Consider the following 20,363-nt stretch of genomic DNA (forward strand, 5'->3'; position numbering starts at 1 on the left):
AATAAATACCATTCTAATAAATAGACTTTGATTGACTAAATTTGTATCGCCTATCAAAAAAAAATACTGATACTGAAAAAAGATCGCATTTATATTTTATAACAGGTTCCATTTTACATAGCCTCGTGTGTATTACAAACTATGAATCTATTTCAATTCTGATTCAGCATTTTCGATTACGCTGCACAAATGCTTTGAGTGAAATTCATTGGCACCGTCCAAACAGAATATAATTTCCGGAAGGACTACGATACTGCGACAAATTGAATGATATAAACGAGAGAGGGAACTACGAGAAATTCTACCTCAGTATAGTTATAAGATCATAATATAATAATAACATTTTTTACTGTAGGAAGTTATCGTTGTATTGTGGTGTTAAGGATTCCGTGCATTTAAGACAAGGGACTAGTCAAATCCCTTAAAAAAACTTTATACATATAAAGTTCATGTAAGAGCCTTCTTACAAGCACATAGAATCGTCATTTTACCAAACTATAATAAGCGTAATCCTAACACATTTTTTTTTCATAATATAAATATGCGGAATATATTTATAGATTCAAAGTTTGTAATACACACATAGCTATGTAAAATGGGACCTATGGTACGTGGTCACCACCGCCCACGCCGCTCACACCCATAGACATTGGCGCCATAAGAAATATTAACCATCACCAATTCGCCACCAAACTTGAGAACTAAGATGTTATGTCCATTGTGCCAGTAGTTACACTGGCTCACTCACCCTTTCAAATGGAGCACAAATATACTAAATTTAGCCTTAGAAAATGTGATGACTAGGTGGTACCTACACGTAGCAGCCTGTGAATGTCCCACTGCTGGGCTAAAGGCCTCATCCCCTCTTTTTGAGGAGAAGGTTTGGAGCTTATTCCACCACGCTGCTCCAATGCGGGTTGGTAGAATACACATGTGGCAGAATTTCAGTGAAATTAGACACATGCAGGTTTCCTCACGATGTTTTCCTTCACCGTAAAGCACGAGATAAATTATAATCACAAATTAAGGACATGAAAATTCAGTGGTGCTTGCCAGGGCTTGAACCCACCTACCCATATGGTACCTACCCATATGGGCTTAAACAAAGCCTATCTCTTAAGTATTTTGGAATATAGATGTTATTAAGAAGAACTTAATACACCAATTACATAGTGTTAATGGACAGGCGCACGTATACTTATATATTTGTATAAATGCACTCATACATAGATTCTGTATGTACAAAGAATTTTGTTTAATTCTCACGGAGATTGTCATCTTCATTTTTTCGCATATTTCTCATCAATTGCTAAGCGTATTGCACCAAAATTTCAACAACGTTTCAGCTTAATCGATTGGAGCTGTAATCCGCAATCATGCTAGAACTGTCGGACACAGGGTCGAGATTGAAATTTCAGAGTGATTTTAGCCATGGCTTTGTTTATCTTCGCGCTATTTGTGTAACGAATTGGGGATTACGTCGGTTTTAAATTTTACCACACCAGTATGTATTCAATTTCGCTGTATATACACCGTTTTGGTATTTAATTTATACGTTCGATATAAAGAGTGCAGAATTGTGTTTGCAGATGTAGGCAAGTTATGCAACTACCTCCGTAGTTTGATATTCTCTTCTGTAAATTAATGAAATAAAACTTTATTTGATATTAACAATCTTTGTTTATAGACAAAATATTTGTTTAAACTTTTCTTACATTATAAAACTACCGAAAACTGCTAACCGCCGCATTGTGTTAGTAGCTATCTTACAAGCCTGCAGATTCCGAGATCTAGGAAGCTTTTAGGCTTAATCGGACCAATAGAAATTTATTTTAGGTTATTTATCCATTACATCTTATTAACAGCCAGGAGCTTTGGAGTTGATTGTTACTGTGTGACCTCGGCAAGTACGTGAAGCTGTTGGTCCTGCGTTTGATCTCTTGTCGCTTCAATGAGATTGCTATCTCGTTGGATTATGAGAGTGAGAGATGATTGGATTATGAGACAGTGCACCTGCGGTTGCTAACACACTCGTGCACTGTATCAGGAGAGCATAGTTGTCCAGTTGGTTTATTAGGAGGATATCATTTTTTATTTAAAAGTTGATGTTGATATATCTATTTGATATTAATAGGCATCGACGGCGTTTGATCGATCATGATGAATGTTGGCAAATATATATTTTCATATAGGAGGTCGTAAAACTCTACACGTTGTTTTAGTTATCACTAGATGGCGCTAGTTGTCATTTGCCGGGTTTTGCAAGTAATAATAAAAAAGCTGGTAGTAGAGCTTTGTGCAAGCTCGTCTGGGTAGGTACCACCCACTCATCAGATATTCTACCGCAAAACAGCAGTACTTGGTATTGTTGTGTTCCGGTTTGAAGGGTGAGTGAGCCAGTGTAATTACAGGCACAAGGGTCATAACATCTTTGTTCCCAAGGTTAGTGGCACATTGATGATGTAGGCGATGGTTAACATTTTTTACAATGCTAATGTCTAAGGGCGTTAGTGACCACTTACCATCAGGTGGCCCATATGCACGTCCGCGTTCCTATTCTATAAAAAAAGGTGGTAAATTTATTTAGTTGAACGCTGATTCATGAAAATGATTGATTTTGATTCTTGCTAACTTAAGAAATTTATTTTAGAAAAGTTTGGGCTCAGAGATTATAATCTTTCGTCTTCTTCAACCTTAATAAAATAAATTAAATCTTCAACCTTAATATTAGCAACCATAATAATAATCGATTAATCTACGCAAGTACATAATAAGTTTAAGGTGGGTGAAACCGGAATACACAGCGATAATATTTATATAATATAAATATTTACAACGTCAATATTATGATTATAAATTTAACATATTTATATTAAGTGTATGCGTCTGTAGTTCGATGACCTTATTTAATTATGTAAAGATCACAAGACATACTGATACTTTGGCCTACTAGCCAGGGTTGGTATGACTCAAACTGAATATGAAAACTGTGGAAATAACCAAAGTATCTTTGTTTTGCGCATGATTTTATTGTAAAAAATAAACAGACAAATAAATAAGCTGCCCCATAAATAAATACAAAATGCAACAAGCTAATTAAGCAAGCAAAATATTATTAAGTACTTACAACGTCTTAAAAACAGAAATTGCTAGTATTTTTGAAAATAGAGAACTTAAAAATATATTAGTGTTTAAGGGTTATAGTTTTACTAGTATTACTGGTGAAAGGGCTTTGTGCAAACTCGTCTAGGTAAGTACCACCCACTCATCAGCAAAAATTTCGATCTCAAATATTTTTTTATTGTTAATCTTTGTTATTGTTATTAAAGATATATATATATATATATCTCATTAAAGAATGATGATATATAAACTTAATATGGCTAGATAATAATTACTTTTTGGTTTTAAATTTTTTGGTATAAAAACAATAATAAACTATATAAGTGTAAAAAATTAAGATTTTAATGCTGGCCAAGTACATATTTCACGTCAATTTTTTTATTTACTTCGTATGTCAAATATTTCTTGTCATTCGTCTATCAACAAATATGTTAAAAAGCATAACTGCAGATGGAACAAAATCAAGCGATAAAAGACCACGCAGTATAAGTACATCGTCTCACATCCCGGTCCATTTCGCTGTCCACAAGCCAGGATGCCACTTCGAGAGTTGCTGCGGGGTATGCAATCTATTCCCCGGCGTCTTGTTAATTGCGTTCTCGCAAGTTTTAGTTGGATCTGTTCTGTTGACGATCGTTCTAACACATGGCAAGCAGTACGACGATATGCATCAGACTCCACGCACACAATGTAAGGATATAAAATGTAATACTCCATTAATATAGGTTATACAAGTAAATTTGAATCGCCATTTTGCAAGATCAATTGTAATGTGAAGTGAAAAATTAAATTACCGAGAACTGTTTTTCCATCAATTATATACAAAATTTCATTTATGTATCCTGTATGAAAATCGACAAATACTAACTCCAAGCTTTTTATAAACTTGCGTATGATAATATCCTTTATCTATTGAGCTTTTTATATATTAATATGTTAAGTATATAGAATAAGCTATTATCATAATACAATTGCTATAATTTCAGTGATTGTAAGTCAGTGTTCTATGTAACGGAACTGTTACTTTGAAAAAAAGATTTGACAGATTTTTCTCCCGACGTCAATATTCCTTGGAATACTTTTGAGTAGTATCCCCGTCACCAAACTCACCTCACGGTGTGGAGGCACACTGGGTTTGGTGACATCGATCGATCGATCGATGATCATTGATGATTAACATAAATCCAACTCTTTACCAACAAAACTCCCTTTAATATTTGCTCTTTTATAATAAATATAATCACATGGCAATTTCATAATTATTTATTAATAAATAAATCCTTGTCTATTTTTCATTGATGCTATGGAAATTTAAATTAAATTTCTTTTGTTTTATCTACTGCTTTTTATAGATTTGGCTTAGTCATCGGAAACTAATAAAATCGATAAACTAAATTAAGAAAGAAAAGAAATGTCTATATGAAAAATTGTTAAATATGTTAAATAATAAATTCTACCACTAAACAGCAAAAAATTATGCTGCTACTGACTTGGATAAGATGTTAACCAGGTTATAACGAGCACAAGAGACATGTATTGATTCCTTTGGGTAATGGTGATCACCATCAGGTAGCCTTCTTTACACAACCTCTATCTGTTTAGTTATGAGTATGGCTACTGGGTCTGTGCTGAGTGGTGTCACCGGCGCTGGTGTGCTATTGATCATTGTGGCGCTCACTGAAAACTGTCGAGCGATGCTGGTTAGTGTGTTTAATTCGATCATTCCGACTACAATTTCAATGATTTAGGTGGCCATTCTTTTATTCGAAATTTAAATATCATATCAAAATTATCGCATTACATAAAAAATTTTGAATATGTCATCCCGTTTTTGCACCCATTACCAGAGTAACTAAAGGCGCAACAGCCATAGCATTTTAGTTCTAGATAACAATTTTAATATTAGTATTTTTAATATTATTTATCATATTAGTTAGGATTTATTATTTATATTTATTATTTTGTCCAGAGGGTGGATCTACCAGTTATCTGTCCGATAGCTGGTTCGAATCACTACGGGTACGCGACCCCGGACTGCTCTAGCTACTAGTGTCACATTCCTGTATCTTCCGTGATCACAGTATCCTCACCCCTCTCCTTGATACGTTGTTTCCCAAAATTATCCCAGCGTCACGCCAAAGAAGAAGGAAAACTAATATTAAACCCGGAGCGGTGCCTCCGTTTAGGCGTAAGCCAGTCACCTGCGGCCAAACCAGCACCACACGTATTGACTCGTCATTCCTGCGGATCCTGCTGGGGAGGAGGAGAGGGTGGCATGGGTACTGGGCAAGCCCGTGTTGCCATAAAGTCGCCTGGCCCAGGCGTAGCAGCATCCACGGAGAGGACACTTCGCTCACCTGTCTTGCAGGTGGAAAACAACACGGAGAGTGGCAGTCACCGGTTATAAGTCAGCACGAATAGGCGTAAGTGCGGACGCCAGGGGCCACTCTTGACAGTAGGAGGATCCATCGTAGATCCATTGATCAGTTACCGCCTGCTTTAAGTCGGGCAGCCCCCGATCAGTAAGGTACTGATCCGCCTCAGCGTTAACTTGTTCCGCCTGGGTGAACGGAACACAAGCCTTACAGCTAGACGTTGACGCTGTGACATTAACCACCTGCTCAAAGAAACAGAAATCTCAAAACCCACACCAACGCTGCTTACATGCGCTTTGCGACATGGAATGTCCGAACGATGAGGACAGGCTTCCCGAACACCTACGGAAGCTCTGATTGCGCCCAAAAACTGCGCAAAACTTACAGTATCGACGTGGAGCTTAAAAGGCTCAATATCGATATTGTAGCCTTACAAGAGACCAGAACTGAAGACGAAGGGTCTTTGCGTGAAGCTAACTACACTTTTTACTGGAAGGGCAAGAGTTCCTTGGAAACACGAGAGCATGGTGTAGGTTTCGCGGTTCGAAACCATCTTATCAACGCCATAGAGACACCTGTAGGCGTTTCCGAGCGGATTATGGTCTTGCGTCTAAACACAAAAAGCGGCTTTGTCACGCTAATTTCCGCTTACGCACCGACGCTTAGTTCAAAACCTGAGACCAAGGATCAATTCTACGGCCAGCTCGATGAGACAGTGCGCAGGGTGAATCCAACTGACAGACTGCATATTTTGGGTGACTTTAATGCCCGCGTCGGTCAGGGCACATCAGCCTGGCCTGAATGCCTCGGTGCACACGGCATAGGCAAGCTTAACGACAACGGACAACGACTGTTGGAGTTTTGCTCAAGGCACCAGCTGTGTGTTACCAACACCTTTTTTAAAGGCAAAATGATGCGGAAAGTCTCGTGGATGCACCCTCGATCTAAGCACTGGCACCAATTAGACCTTGCTCTTACAAGAAGGAGGGATCTACGGGAAACGCTCCACACGCGGGCGTTTCACAGTGCCGATTGCGACACCGATCACAGCCTCGTTGCTACTAAAGTCCGACTTGTCCCTAGAAGAGTCCATTCTTCCAAGCCACTCGGTCGAAAAAAGATAAATCTTTTCAAGACTCGTGACATGGGAGTAGTGGAGTCATTTGGGGAACTCGTCCGCGAAGAAGTTGCAACTTGGGATAGTACGGCATCAGCGCGAGTCGAATGGGAAAAAGTCAAGTCTCTTCTCACTGACACTGCAGGCAAGATTTTTGGCTATCAAAAGGTAAAATCTTACGACTGGTTTCAAGAAAACGAGGAGCACTTACTTCCCTTGATTGACTCGAAACGCCAAGCCGCTTTAAATTTTCGCCTTAACCCTTGCGATGCGACGCGTAAAGATCTCACGAAGGCAAAAGCCTCACTCCAGCGTAGCATGCGCTTCTTTGTAAATGCGTATTGGACAGAGCTTTGCCAAAGCATCCAAGCGTGCGCAAACGCGGGGGATATTGGCGGGGTGTACGCGGGCATCAAAAGAGCGCTTGGACCTACTCCAAAAAAGACGGCACCTCTCAAGGAAACCGAAGGTTCTGTTATAACAGACAGCACCCGTCAGATGGCAAGATGGGTAGAATACTACAAGGGTATACTCAATGCTCAAGTCCAAACGCTACAGGGAGGACCTATTTGTAGATAGTCTCCTCTTCGCTGACGACGCTGCCTTCGTTGCTCATGACCAAGCTCAACTCCAGAGTCTAATGGACAAATTTGCCAGAGCGTGCGACCTCTTTTCAATGTCCATAAACTGCAAGAAGACCGTTATTTTAGAGCAAGGATGTTTAGAGCAACCAGTCATCTCGCTTAACGGCGCACCTTTACAGGTGGTTAACAAATTTTGCTACCTTGGGTCGCATTTGTCGAGCAATCTCTCGCTTGATGCAGAGATCGACTTCCGCATCGGCAAAGCAGCCTCTACGTTCGGGAGGCTCTGTTCAAAGGCTTGGGATAACAGACACCTTACGGTAAAAACGAAAATGCTTGTTTACCAATCATGTGTCCTAAGCACACTCTTGTATGGAGCAGCAACGTGGACAACGTACGCAAAACAAGAACGCCGACTAAACATATTTCACTTGCGCTGTCTTCGGAACATTCTGGGCATCACATGGCAGGATCGCGTGACAAACGAGTCTGTTCTAGGCGAGGCACAGCTGCCTAGCATCATGGCCATTCTCAAAAAAAACGGTTACGGTGGCTGGGACACGTGCATCGAATGGAGCAGACCCGTCTTCCAAGGCAAATACTACTGGGAGAGGTTGTGGATGCGAAGAGGTCTGTTGGGCGGCCTATGCTCCGTTACAAAGATTGCGCTAAGCGTGATATGATTGCGTTTAACATCACTAGCAATCGATGGGAGGAACTGGCAGAGGACCGTGTCAAGTGGCGACGCCTTATTCACGAAGGTCAATCAAAGCATGACAATGACTGGTTTAAACTACTAAAAGAAAAACGCACTAGGCGTCATGAGCGGGTTTCAAACCCCCGCCCATCTGGGGGCGCATACACTTGTCGGAAGTGCGGCCGGAGGATCCTCTCTCGCATTGGTCTTTTCAGTCATGAACGCAAGTGCCTTCGCGATGCCGCTTAAATCATCTGTCAAAGATGCAGAGGCCTATATATATAGGATTTATTGGACTAATTTATATTTTTATATAACTTTTTTTCTATTTTTTATAAAAAGCTATTATATCATTTTCACCTTACCTACTCAACATATCTCTGTCATGTTTGGCTTTGTTGATTTTGTTTTCGAAAGATGAGAAGATCTGTATGGTGTCCTTTCTTTCCTTTACTCCGTGATGTGAGGAATGGTAAACCATATTTCTTACGGCGCAAATTTCTGAACGACGATGTACGATGGTGACTTACCATCAAGTGGGTCATCTACTCTTCCACCTTCATTGTAAGAACATACAGGACACCATATAGGTCTTTTCATATTCAAAAAAAAATGCCACCAACCTTGGAAACTAAGATTTTATGTCACTTGTACCAATGTCATGATAAAGCCGAGGGGTTTCCAAAGACAGTCTACATCTTTTTATTCAAATATATTTGTATCACCACATGCGCCTTTGGTGTATCTTATCTTTAGTTTATATCAAAGTTATTTAAATGTGTCTGCATTTTTTTACCAGGTTTGGCTATTATTACTGGTGGTAGAGCTTTGTGCAAGCTCGTCTGGGTAGGTACCACCCACTCAGCCAGGTTGGTGGCGCATTGGATATGTAAGCGATGGTTGACATTTCTTACAATGCCAATGTCTAAGGGCGTTTGGTGACCACTGACCATCAGGTGGCCCATATTCTCGTCCGCCTTCCTATTCTATAAAATTATGATAGCCCAATTATTAGAAAACTAAATTCACAGTCAAAGCATGACTAAATTTCGAATTCAATAAGGATAGATCTGAAGCCTAAGAAGGAAATTATTCATTTTCTTTACTGTGTGATATCATAACTTCAGTTATCATCAAAGAGGATTGTATGAATTGCGCTCTCTGATTGACAACATTGTAAAACTTAATCAAACTGAATACCACAGAAATGATTTGAATATTTGGACGTTGGTATTTCAGATTAATACGATGTAATCGACAACTTCGAATTAGATTAGTTTTGATATATCATTTTAAAAAACAAAAGTGAATGAGCCAGTGTAATTACAGGCACAAGTGACATTGGCGATGTGAGCGAGACAGCCAATAGTAAAACGTCAAATTTTATGGGCGCTTGTGACTTATTACTCAGTGGCTCATTTGCCAGTCCGCCTACATATTATTAAGTAAAAATAAAAATATATGGCTCCAAGCTATTTGGTTTATTAGTAGTGAATAGTAATTAATTCATTATTATCTCTATAAAAATAATAATTATTATCTATACGTAATCTTATACTCTATAATTATATAATATATTTATATTTTATATGTGTGTTGTAGAGGTGTACATGTGTAATTTATTGTTATACGTTAATTATTGTCAAATAATTAATTTGATCAATTCACTAATAAAGTGCTCAATACCTTTCAACTATCAAGTTGGACAGCTTTGACATTCAATAATTATTATGGATCTTAGTTAATAAATTGTTTAGATACTTATTTATAGTAACTAATATTATGAATGCGAAAGCGAGTTAGTTTGTCAGTTTGTTATTCAAAAACAAGATTAAAAAAAGTATTTATTCAATCATGTTATGTTTATTAACATCTTACAATCATCATGTAACAAGATTAAAGCTAGCACCGGTTCGGAATATAGATTCAACAAATAAGAACTAACAAGAAACTAATATAATAGCTTCCTACACAAGCGTAGCCTTCGTGTTTTAGTTGATGGTTGCGCTTCACAATTCTATGTAGTGAATGCTGGGGTCCCCCAGGGATCTGTGCTATCTCCCACACTCTTTCTTTTGCATATCAATGATATGCTCTTTCTTGGGAACATACATTGCTATGCAGACGATAGTACAGTGCATGGTGGATACCACGGACGCGCAGTGGCTGGGCGAGTGGAAATTGAGGAGAGGCGGAGGGATCTTGTCATTGAACTCGATAGGACATTAGAGCTTCTCGCCAAATAAGGCTCTGATAATCTTGTTGAGTTTAATGCCAAGAAAACACAGGTATGCGCTCTCACAGCGAAAAAGTCAGCATTTTCCCCTCTTCCCTCCCTTTGTGGTACTCCGCTGGTGATACAAATCAAAATCGCCATGCTGGCGATTGACATTCGCTGCGACCCTAGTCCAAGGGATTACATCGAGGCTGTTATAAAAACAGCTTCACGGAAACTCGGAGTTCTGAACTAGGTGCGGCGTTTTTTCACGCCACAACAGCCTGCTGTGGAATATTGCTCGCACCTTTGGGATGGCTCCGCTAAGTACTTACTGGAGGCCTTGGACCGGTTGCAGCGACGTGCAGTGCGCATTATTGGCGACGCTAAGGTTACAAACACCCTTGAACCTTTACAATTACGTCGTGAGATAGCAGCACTGAGCGCTTTCTATCGACTGTATCACGGCGAGTGCTCTGAGGAATTATTCTCTCTAATTCCTGCTTCCCCCTTCCTTCTTAAGTCCACGCGAGCTGGTTCTCGAAGTCACTGCCTAACTGTGACATCAATTCCATCGCAAACAAAGAAATTTGGCAAATCCTTTCTTTGTCGCACTTCCAAAAAATGGAATTCCTTACTAGCTCATGTGTTCCCCTCCTCTTACAACCCGGGTTCCTTCAAACGAGGCGTAAAGGTGAAGGCGGCTAGTGCAGAACGTTTTTCCCGTCTGTACTGGCCGTATTCGCGCTTGGACTCTACTACCACTTACCGTCAGGTGGAGTAGTCATTTGCCCTTTCGCCGAATATAAAAAAAAATGTTATGTAATCTATTTCTAACCAAAACGAATAATCCCTAGACGAAAGAAATTTATCGTCAAGTATTATTTATGATGCGTAAGCATTTATTAAGAAATTCTTATTAAATTACAATGTCAAAGCGAATACCTTCAGATAATCTGATCCTTCATAAATTTCACCTTTAATATCTAATAATAGGCTTAGGAGATTCCTTATACATTTTCAGACCCTTGTAAATTTAAGTCAAGATACAAATAGCTTATTGGACTAAAAATACATCTTCTCGAGACGAACTGGTCACGTAGATTTTATATATACATAAATAAATACATATTTACATACATACAACAAAACATATCTTTTTTGTATATTAAAATAAATTTAATTTATTTAATTTCTGTGAGCCGTAAGTATGCACGTTTTTTTAAATAGTTTCCACTAGCGTGTGAAGGGGGGGCGGCAGGTGTAAGGCATACTATGTCCTTCTTTGCACCGACGACATTTTGCCAGCCATTTTGGATAGCCAAGCTATATTAGTAGCAAGAGCACTCCGGCTACTAATTTTTTTATTCACACAGATTTTATATATATATAGATATTATATACACAATATAACTGTCGTTAATATTTCGGTTTCAATAAGGATAGATCTGAAGCCCAGGAGAGAAATTATACATTTTCCTTACTGTGTGATATCATAAACTCAGTTATCACCAAAGAGGATTGTACGAATTGCGCTCTCTGATTGACAACATTGTCAAACTAAATCAAACTGAATACCACTAAAATTATTTGAATTGAAATTATTTGGACGTTGGTATGTCAGATTAATACGGTGTAATGGACTACTTCGAATTCGAATTAGATTAGTTAACTAATTCGGTTTTCAATGACGTATCGATGATTCTAGAAAAATAATGACACTTATTGCAGTTACAGCTAGTTGGCAATAGATGGCGTTACTAATCTCATTTTTTATATCAATTCTAATTTTTTTTTATTGTGATTCATCTAGTCATGAGCCTCGCGGTAAGAATAACTCAACGGCATAACGCTCTTACGCCTTCATGCCTCCTCAACCCACCGCTGTTTACTTCTGTGCGTGCCGCTAATACTTCGTTGCTTTTAAATGTTGTAATAATAAAAAAAATACATTTATTAACGAAACTATATTTCACTACCTAACTTACACGTTTTTTTTCATTTCCTATGATTGATATTTTTTTTATTTTACTCTAGCAACCCCATCTCTATTAATTTAATCAACTGAGTGGTTTTCACGAGATCAGAAACTTGTTTGACCTTTATATCTTTACTGGCGGAGCCAGTTTTGTATTATAATATAAGTTTATATGAAACTTCTGTTTAATTTTAACTATTTTTTTTTTCAGGTCTATCTACTTGTAGCTACGATGGTCTGGCTGGGAATAGTGTCTTTAGCGCTCGCTAAGATAGGCAGAGCCTGTGTGCGTTTTAAAGATGGTGAGGTTCTTACTTCTTTAAATTATTGCTTAAATATAAACAACTAGTTTTAGTAGTCTCCCGCGGCTTAATTCACGTTTTTAAGGCCATAAAGTTCTTCAGACTTTTAAACTTTCGCTGCGAAGTGGATATGACCTTGAAATTGGTAGTTAATATTTTGAATCTATAAGCTGTAGACAAATTTTAATAATGATGATGATTTACAAAAAAAAACCATTTAAATTAATTTTATATTATTCCAATTTCTCATTGATGACATACAAAAACAAAATTTCTGTTTTCCCATAGAAAGTTTTCTTAAAAGTAGTTAGTATCTGAAGTCGAGGAGGCTTCATTAAGTAATAGCCTGTGAATGTCCCAATGCTGACTGGATGCGAGCTGGGACCTTTGACACATCTTACAATATTCAGCAGTGAACGATTGGCTAATAAAGATGATAAAATATATTTTAGAGAATACCCACTTTTGTACCGATTAAAATACACACATCTATTTTACTATATTACATTCCGTTAACTAAGTATCTATAAGGCGAATATATTTTTTGTCATCTTTACATTTATCATACTGTTCTCATGTAAGTGAATCTGTCTTTTTTGAGAATAAATTCTTAAACCTCCATAAAGAAGAGTTATAACTCGTCTCGTGGTGGTAACAGTACAGTAACAGTAACAGCCTGTGAATGTCCCACTGCTGGGCTAAGGCTTCCTCTCCTTTTTTTGAGGATAGGGCTTGGAACTTATTCCACCACGCTGCTTCAATGCGGGTTGGTAGAATACACATATGGCAGAATTTCAGTGAAATTAAACACATGCAGGTTCCCTCATGATGTTTTCCGTCACCGCCAAACACGAGATATATAAATACAAGGCACATTAAAATTAAGTAGGGTTTGAACCCATGATCATCGCTTAAGATTCACGCGTTCTAACCACTAGACCATCTCTGCCCGATAGATTAAAATATAAAATTTTCCATGCGCCACAAAATGTAAATTCTTGATGGTAAACGTTGATTATTTTCACAAGGTATGAATACTAGTTACTGCATTGGTTTATTGATTGCGTTAGCTCTTCTTGTTTGACAAATAGTTCATTCAATTTTGAACTAACGCTACGTAAACGAAATCAAATATATAAAACAATGTACAGTCGTTTACGTTTAATCAAAGCTGGAATACATTTAGGTGATGATGAATCAAATTGAACTTCATGTATGATCAGAAATAATAATTCAATTCAAAATTGATAATCTTTATTTAACATTTTCTTAATGATTAAAAAATCACGTTAAAAATCACCGATTTGGAAAGAAAGAAGCTCAGCGGGATTTTTTTCTCATCATAAATCTCATTTTTCTTTAATTATCATAACAAAGAAGCATAACCATTTCTCTACAAATCTACCACCGGTTCATTAAGAAAAGACGAAAGATAAAAGCGGGATACGTGTTTTGTTTATCAAATATATATTTTCCTTTAATTATAAATATTCTCTTAATAAACATCGATTCCGATGGTTCAAGGTTGGCGGACGTGTCGACCGCATTTTTCTTGCATTAAAATTAATAAAAAACAAGTCGCAACCTATAAAAAATTACTTGAATATTAATATATTAAAATTTCATTTATAATAAAAGTAAGCACGATTGCCCTGAATAAATAATTGAATGCATACAAATCTGTTCAGGTATTTATAGGAAGTGCTTGTATAGCATATTTCCTTCCTTAAGGTCCAAGCTTGTTTTATACGAAATTTCATCAAAATCGGGCCAGTGGTTTAGCCGTGAAACTATGCTGGACAGACAAATAGGTTTTATAATATTAGTATAAATAATCTTACTAAGTAATGTTTTTTTTTTTTTATTTTAGCTCCGAAAATAAAAGATGAACAACATAGGCTCGCTAATTTAGCGTGTGTTACTGGACTTTTTACATTCCTCGGTGCTGGTATGTTATTATATTAATTAGTGTTTTGCTTTACTAAGTACTAATTTAAGCCCGCGACTTTGCCCGCGTGATGGTGGTGGCGCAGTCAGATTTATTTTTATGTTATAGGTAGGTGTACGGGAAAATGGGCCACCTGATGTTAAGCGGTCACCACCGCCCATGGACATCGGCGATGCAAGAAATATTAATCATACTTAACATCGCCAATGCGCCACCAACCTTGGGAATGACGATGTTATGTCTCTTGTGCCTGTATTTACACTGCTCACTTACCCTTCAAACCGGAACGCAGCAATACTAAGTTTTTTTTTTTTATATGTCCGGGATGGCAAATGACTCTACTCCACCTGATGGTAAGTGGTAGTAGAGTCCAAACGCGACGACGGCCAGTACAGTCGGGAAGAATGTTCTGTACTAGCCGTCACCGCCTTGCCAGCCCGCAAGATGCCTCTTCACGCCTCGTTTGAAGGAACCCAGGTTGTAAGAGGAGGGGAACACGTGAGCTGGTAAGGAATTCCATTTTTTGGTAGTGCGACAAAGAAAGGAGTTGCCAAATTTCTTTGTGCGCGATGGAATTGATGTCACAGTTAGGCGGTGACATCGAGAACCAGCTCGCGTGGACTTAAGAAGGAAGGGGGAAGCAGGAATTAGAGAGAATAATTCCTCAGAGCACTCGCCGTAATACAGTCGATAGAAAGCGCTCAGTGCTGCTATCTCGCGACGCAATTGTAAAGGTTCAAGGGTGTTTGTGACCTTTACGTCACCAATAATGCGTACTGCACGTCGCTGCAACCGGTCCAAGGCCTCCAGTAGGTACTTAGCGGAGCCATCCCAAAGGTGCGAGCAATATTCAACGCAAGACCGTACCTGTGTTTTGTATAACAGGCACAGTTGTTGTGGCGTGAAAAAACGCCGCACCTTGTATCGCTGTGTATTGGTAGAACATCTGATTCTTCAAGTCTAGAGTGAATAGGCATCTTCCAAGCAAGCACGCTCCACCTTTGACGCACGCTCCATCTTCACTTTCCATCAGGTGTGATAACATTCAAGCGCTAGCCTATATATTTAAAAAAAACGAGGTGGTACATACCTGGTGATTTTACGCAAATCTACCTAAAATATTGTTGTGGGTGTATTTGCGTTATTTGTTAACTCCTTTTTTTTGAGGGGAAGATTTGGATCATATTCCACCACGCTCCAATGTGGGTTGGTGGAATACACATATGGCAAAATATCAGTGAAACTAGACACATTCAGGTTTCCTTGCGATGTTTTTCTTCACCATCAAGTACGAGATTAATTGTAAACATAAATAAAGCACATGAAAATTCAGTGGTGCAGTTTCAAATATATATTATTAAAATGTTGAATAAAATCGATTGAATATTAGCAAGCAAAGTATATAAGAAATACGAATGCAGTTAATAAATGAATGTTTTCCGTCAATAAGTGTTTCATATTACATAACAGGATATAATATCCATTCATATGAAAACTTCATTACGAGATTGAAAATGAATCAGTGCCGACTCAATCGGACTTCGTCACCATAGACCATGTGTTATTAGAAGTGGCATCAAAGTTTATTTTTAATTAGTAAAAAACAACAGCCTGTGAATGTCGCAGTGCTGGGCTATGGCCACTCCCTTTCGAGGCCATAGCCCAGCACTGGATTTTAGCAGTATAAATAAGTAGTAATATCGATAACATTCTAGAATGGTTATGTTCTAGTTTGTAGGGTGAATGATCCAATATAACTAAAGATACAAGTACGTAAAATCTTGATTGCCCATGTTGTCAGCGCATTGACGATATAAGGAACGGTCAATTCTTACAGCGCCAATGTCTATGGGGGATCACTTACTTAGATAGCCTATATGCACGACCGCATACTTATATTTATAAAAAAATATGTATATGTTCATCTGTTTCGATTAAGCTGTTAAGCTACCTCATATCCTGAGTGGATTCGATTATTATCCGTTATTAATATCAATAAGGGCGCCAAAGTTTTTTAGTGTGTACATTAAAGTAATAATAATAATAAATTTATTTATTCTCTCCCACAGACAACAATGTTTATTTTTTCATATATAATTATATGTGGGAGACAGGAGCCCAAACTAGGTTGCCATGTACTAAGGGTCTCCTGGTTCCCCTCTTGGGTTAGGAACTATTTATTTATTTATTTAATTTTATAGTGAACAGGAGAAAGACTAAAGCATTTACAATATATTATCTAGTAATAAGTACTTATACTAATAGAAATAAAAAGATAAAGTATGTCTATGAATATGTGCGTATGTGTATGTATTTTTATGTGTTTGGATATATATATTATATGTATATTAAGTATATTCTATCTATCTATCATAATTTAATAAAATGACGTATCTTATAATCTCATAATATCACAAAAGCAAATATATCTTGCATACTAAACAACAAAAATATAAATTTATAGGCGTATCAGTAGATACATTAGGTATCCATCCATCTTATGCGTCGATGACGTCACCACGATATATCGACTTGTTTAAAATATCACCTACTGTATTTCGCAAAACGACAGCGGAATACATACAAACTGTAATAATTAATTGAATTAATGTATTTACAAAATATAAATAAACATTACAGCGTTTACTTACTTCCTTCCTTCCTTCTTAAGTCCACGCGAGCTGGTTCTCGATGTCACCGCCTAACTGTGACATCAATTCCATCGCGCACAAAGAAATTTAGCAACTCCTTTCTTTGTCGCACTACCAAAAAATGGAATTCCTTACCAGCTCACGTGTTCCCCTCCTCTTACAACCCGGGTTCCTTCAAACGAGGCGTGAAGAGGCATCTTGCGGACCGGCAAGGCGGTGACGGCTAGTGCAGAACATTCTTCTACCACTTACCATCAGGTGGAGTAGAGTCATTTGCCATCCCGGACATATAAAAAAAAATAAAAAATAAAGAAATAAATAAATAAATATGGCTACCCGTTTGACGTTCCGTTAGTGTGACATAACTACAAAAAGTATGCTATCACTCTCGTTTCAAATTTCATAGTCTAAATCAATGACGGCACCACAGTCTCGCCGATAAATAAAAAAAAATTTGATTGGGATAAAAAATTATGATTTACATATTCCCAATCTATAATAATGTTTCGTGGTATTCATAACCTGCGTTTAATTTTAAAGTTCATCAAAAATAATATTAATAATATATCCTGGGACATTATTCATACACGACCATCTGATCCCAAACTAAGCAGAGCTTGTACTATGGAAACCAGACAACTGATATACTACATATACTACTTTTCTTTTGTAAATACATACTTATATAGATAATTACATCCAGACTCAGGACAAACAGACATGTTCATGCACACAAATGTCTGTCCTGGGTGGGAATCAAACCCACAAACTTCGACGTGAAAGGCAAGTATTTACCAACCACACCAACCGGCCCGTCAAAATGAATTATTTACTCTGTGACCAAAACGCATCAACTAATTATGGCCTTCGTATGATTACTGGTCGTTCGTTTCAACGTATTATAATACGTATCAAAATATCGATTATTGGTTTTCTTTTTTTTAATTTTGTCTTGTAGTGCCACAGACGTGTTGTACGTGCTTTTGGTATACCTGCCAGTTTAGTGTTTGTTAGCTCGAAGTACCTGCACGTTTCCACTTCGTATTGTAGTCTTACGGTTTGAAGGGTGAGTGAGCCAGTGTCACAGTGAATGCTTGCAATGTAAGCTTTAATACTGGGGCAAGTCATCGTGGATTAAATAACTATGTGTGCAATAAAACTTCTTTTTTAGCTTAAGATTTATAGAAATCGTTTTAGTCACGATATTAGTATACTATTAAAATAATTATTTAAGTTAAAATAACTTTGTGTACATATAATGCTAATGCAAAGAAACTGAATTAAAAAATAACAGACTGACAAATGCTACCTGACTGGTCACCACCGCTTATAGACATTGTCGCTGTAAGAAATATAAAAAAATATTTGGTGGTAGCTTAATAAATGAGTAAGTGGTACCATTAAAGAGATACCTCCTGTGGGTTTGTTGTTGCTAGGTCCGGGAATAAAGGCAAACTTTTTAAGTGTTTCTATATTTCCTAACAAAGCACACTTAATGTGAAATATATATAAAGAAAGTGTGGTGGGTGGGCACATGTACGGTGGGTTAACGGGTGGGTAGTTGGAGTGAGTGAGCAGCACGCGCTAGCACCAAAGCTGGCTTCATGCGCCTGGGCCGCACGCTTGCTCGCTACGTATTGCGCACACTACCAATAGAAATAAATTATAAACATATATTAAATGTATTTTTTTTTATTATTTCAGTTATTTACTTCTTTTCCTTCGTAGTTGTCTTCAGCTTCTACCATTTCCGGTACGTGAGACGCGCCATTTTGTTGCACGAAGCGGCATGTCAGTAATCTTTTAATCGATAATATAGTTTATAAAAGCTTAATTTTGTTTAGAAATTGTTGAAGAATTATTTTTTGTAAACATTTTCAAATTATACCATTATGTTAAAGATTATTTTTACTTAACTACCTTTTTTTAATAGGAAGGCAAACTGGCAATTGTTCTACATGATAGAAAGTAGTCACCGCTACCCATAGACATTAGCGCTGAAAGAAATATTCATCGCTTACATCACCAAAGCACCACCAACCTTGTATACTAAGAAGTAATGTCACTTGTGTCTGTAGTTACACTGGCTCATTCACCCTTTAACCCGGAACACAATAATACTAAATATCGCTCTTTTTTAGCGGTGATATATCTGATGAGTGTGTAGTACTTGCCTCGTTGGTCTAGTGGCTAGATGTAAGGCCAACCAATAACATGTTATTAAGTTTTAAGTAGTTCCCGAGCCTCTGAAAGCACGTCAAGCCGTTGGTCCTGCGCCTGAACTCTTTCCGGTCGTATCGGATTACCGTCCCATCGGATTATGAGAGTTAGGCAATAGAGAGTGCACCTGTGTTTGCGCATATACTTTTGCACTATAATATGTCCTGCGCAGGCTATCTCTCTTGAGATTGGCCGCCATGGCCGAAATCGGTCTGGAGGACTATTATTAGTACCTACCCAAATGTGCATGCACGTAGGTCTACCACCTACACCAATAAGTTAGTTTGGTATTTATTGACGAGCTTTAATGTTATCAATAAGTACATTTTTAAAATAAGATAAGATAAACGTATGAATTTTCCTCAGATTTTTAATAACGATTATATTCATGGATTTCGACCACTTAGCGAACACTAGTAAAAGGAATTCTTTCTTTATAACAAATAGGGTTTTAGACATATCCAGTACAATGTAGGGTCGGAAAAATAATGGTTCCTTTATCAATGAAAGAATTTCGCCACGAATCTTGAACGGCTTGTGATTTATGAATGGTTCTGTTTTGGCGTGAAACCGTTTTTATTGGTCGTTAAATCGTTCTAAAAACACTTTTCCAAACAATTCTAATATTCATCTTCAAACCACTCTTGTCGACTGCTAACAAACAGCACTTAAAAATATATATTGCAGTGCTATCGTGTCTCGATCGTTTACTATTAAAAACTGACTTGCATTCGATTTTGATGCGTGTATCCTCTAATTTGAATAATTAAAAAAAACAAAATCGCATATCGTTTTCCGAAATTGATATTTTAAAAAGGGTTTTGGTGTAAATAGTTTTATCAGAAGGTAATTTTAATGTTTACTTTCATAAAACAATGACTCAAATTTACAACACTGAATAAGTCAATGAATTTTTTTATATTAAAAAAAAAGTAACATATATTTTGGGATTCGCCCGCGGGGGCAGAAGAGCTATGTACCATATAACCTTTTCTGAACCCCTAGCAACATGTATGCAATATTAACAACATGTATGCAAGTGTAACAAAATAAGACTCAATTTCGGATACATAATATGAGTGAGTCTTGTGCAAAAATGAATGCTGCTAGACCTAACATTGTATGTCTACCATGTATCCAGTACCCAGTTGAT

General features: G+C 37.5%; 1 protein-coding gene across 1 annotated transcript; it reads left to right on the plus strand.

The window, feature by feature from the left end:
* Nucleotides 1–3,551: 3,551 nt before the first annotated feature.
* LOC126775486 (uncharacterized) lies at nt 3,552–18,789 on the plus strand. The gene is made up of 5 exons (XM_050497463.1): nt 3,552–3,813; nt 4,726–4,823; nt 12,301–12,391; nt 14,262–14,339; nt 18,695–18,789. Exons 1-5 carry the CDS (start codon nt 3,552–3,554, stop codon nt 18,787–18,789), a joined length of 624 nt encoding a protein of 207 aa, XP_050353420.1.
* Nucleotides 18,790–20,363: the final 1,574 nt, after the last annotated feature.

This window comes from Nymphalis io, chromosome 18 (genome assembly GCF_905147045.1).
Source record: "Nymphalis io chromosome 18, ilAglIoxx1.1, whole genome shotgun sequence".
Lineage (NCBI taxonomy): Eukaryota > Metazoa > Arthropoda > Insecta > Lepidoptera > Nymphalidae > Nymphalis > Nymphalis io.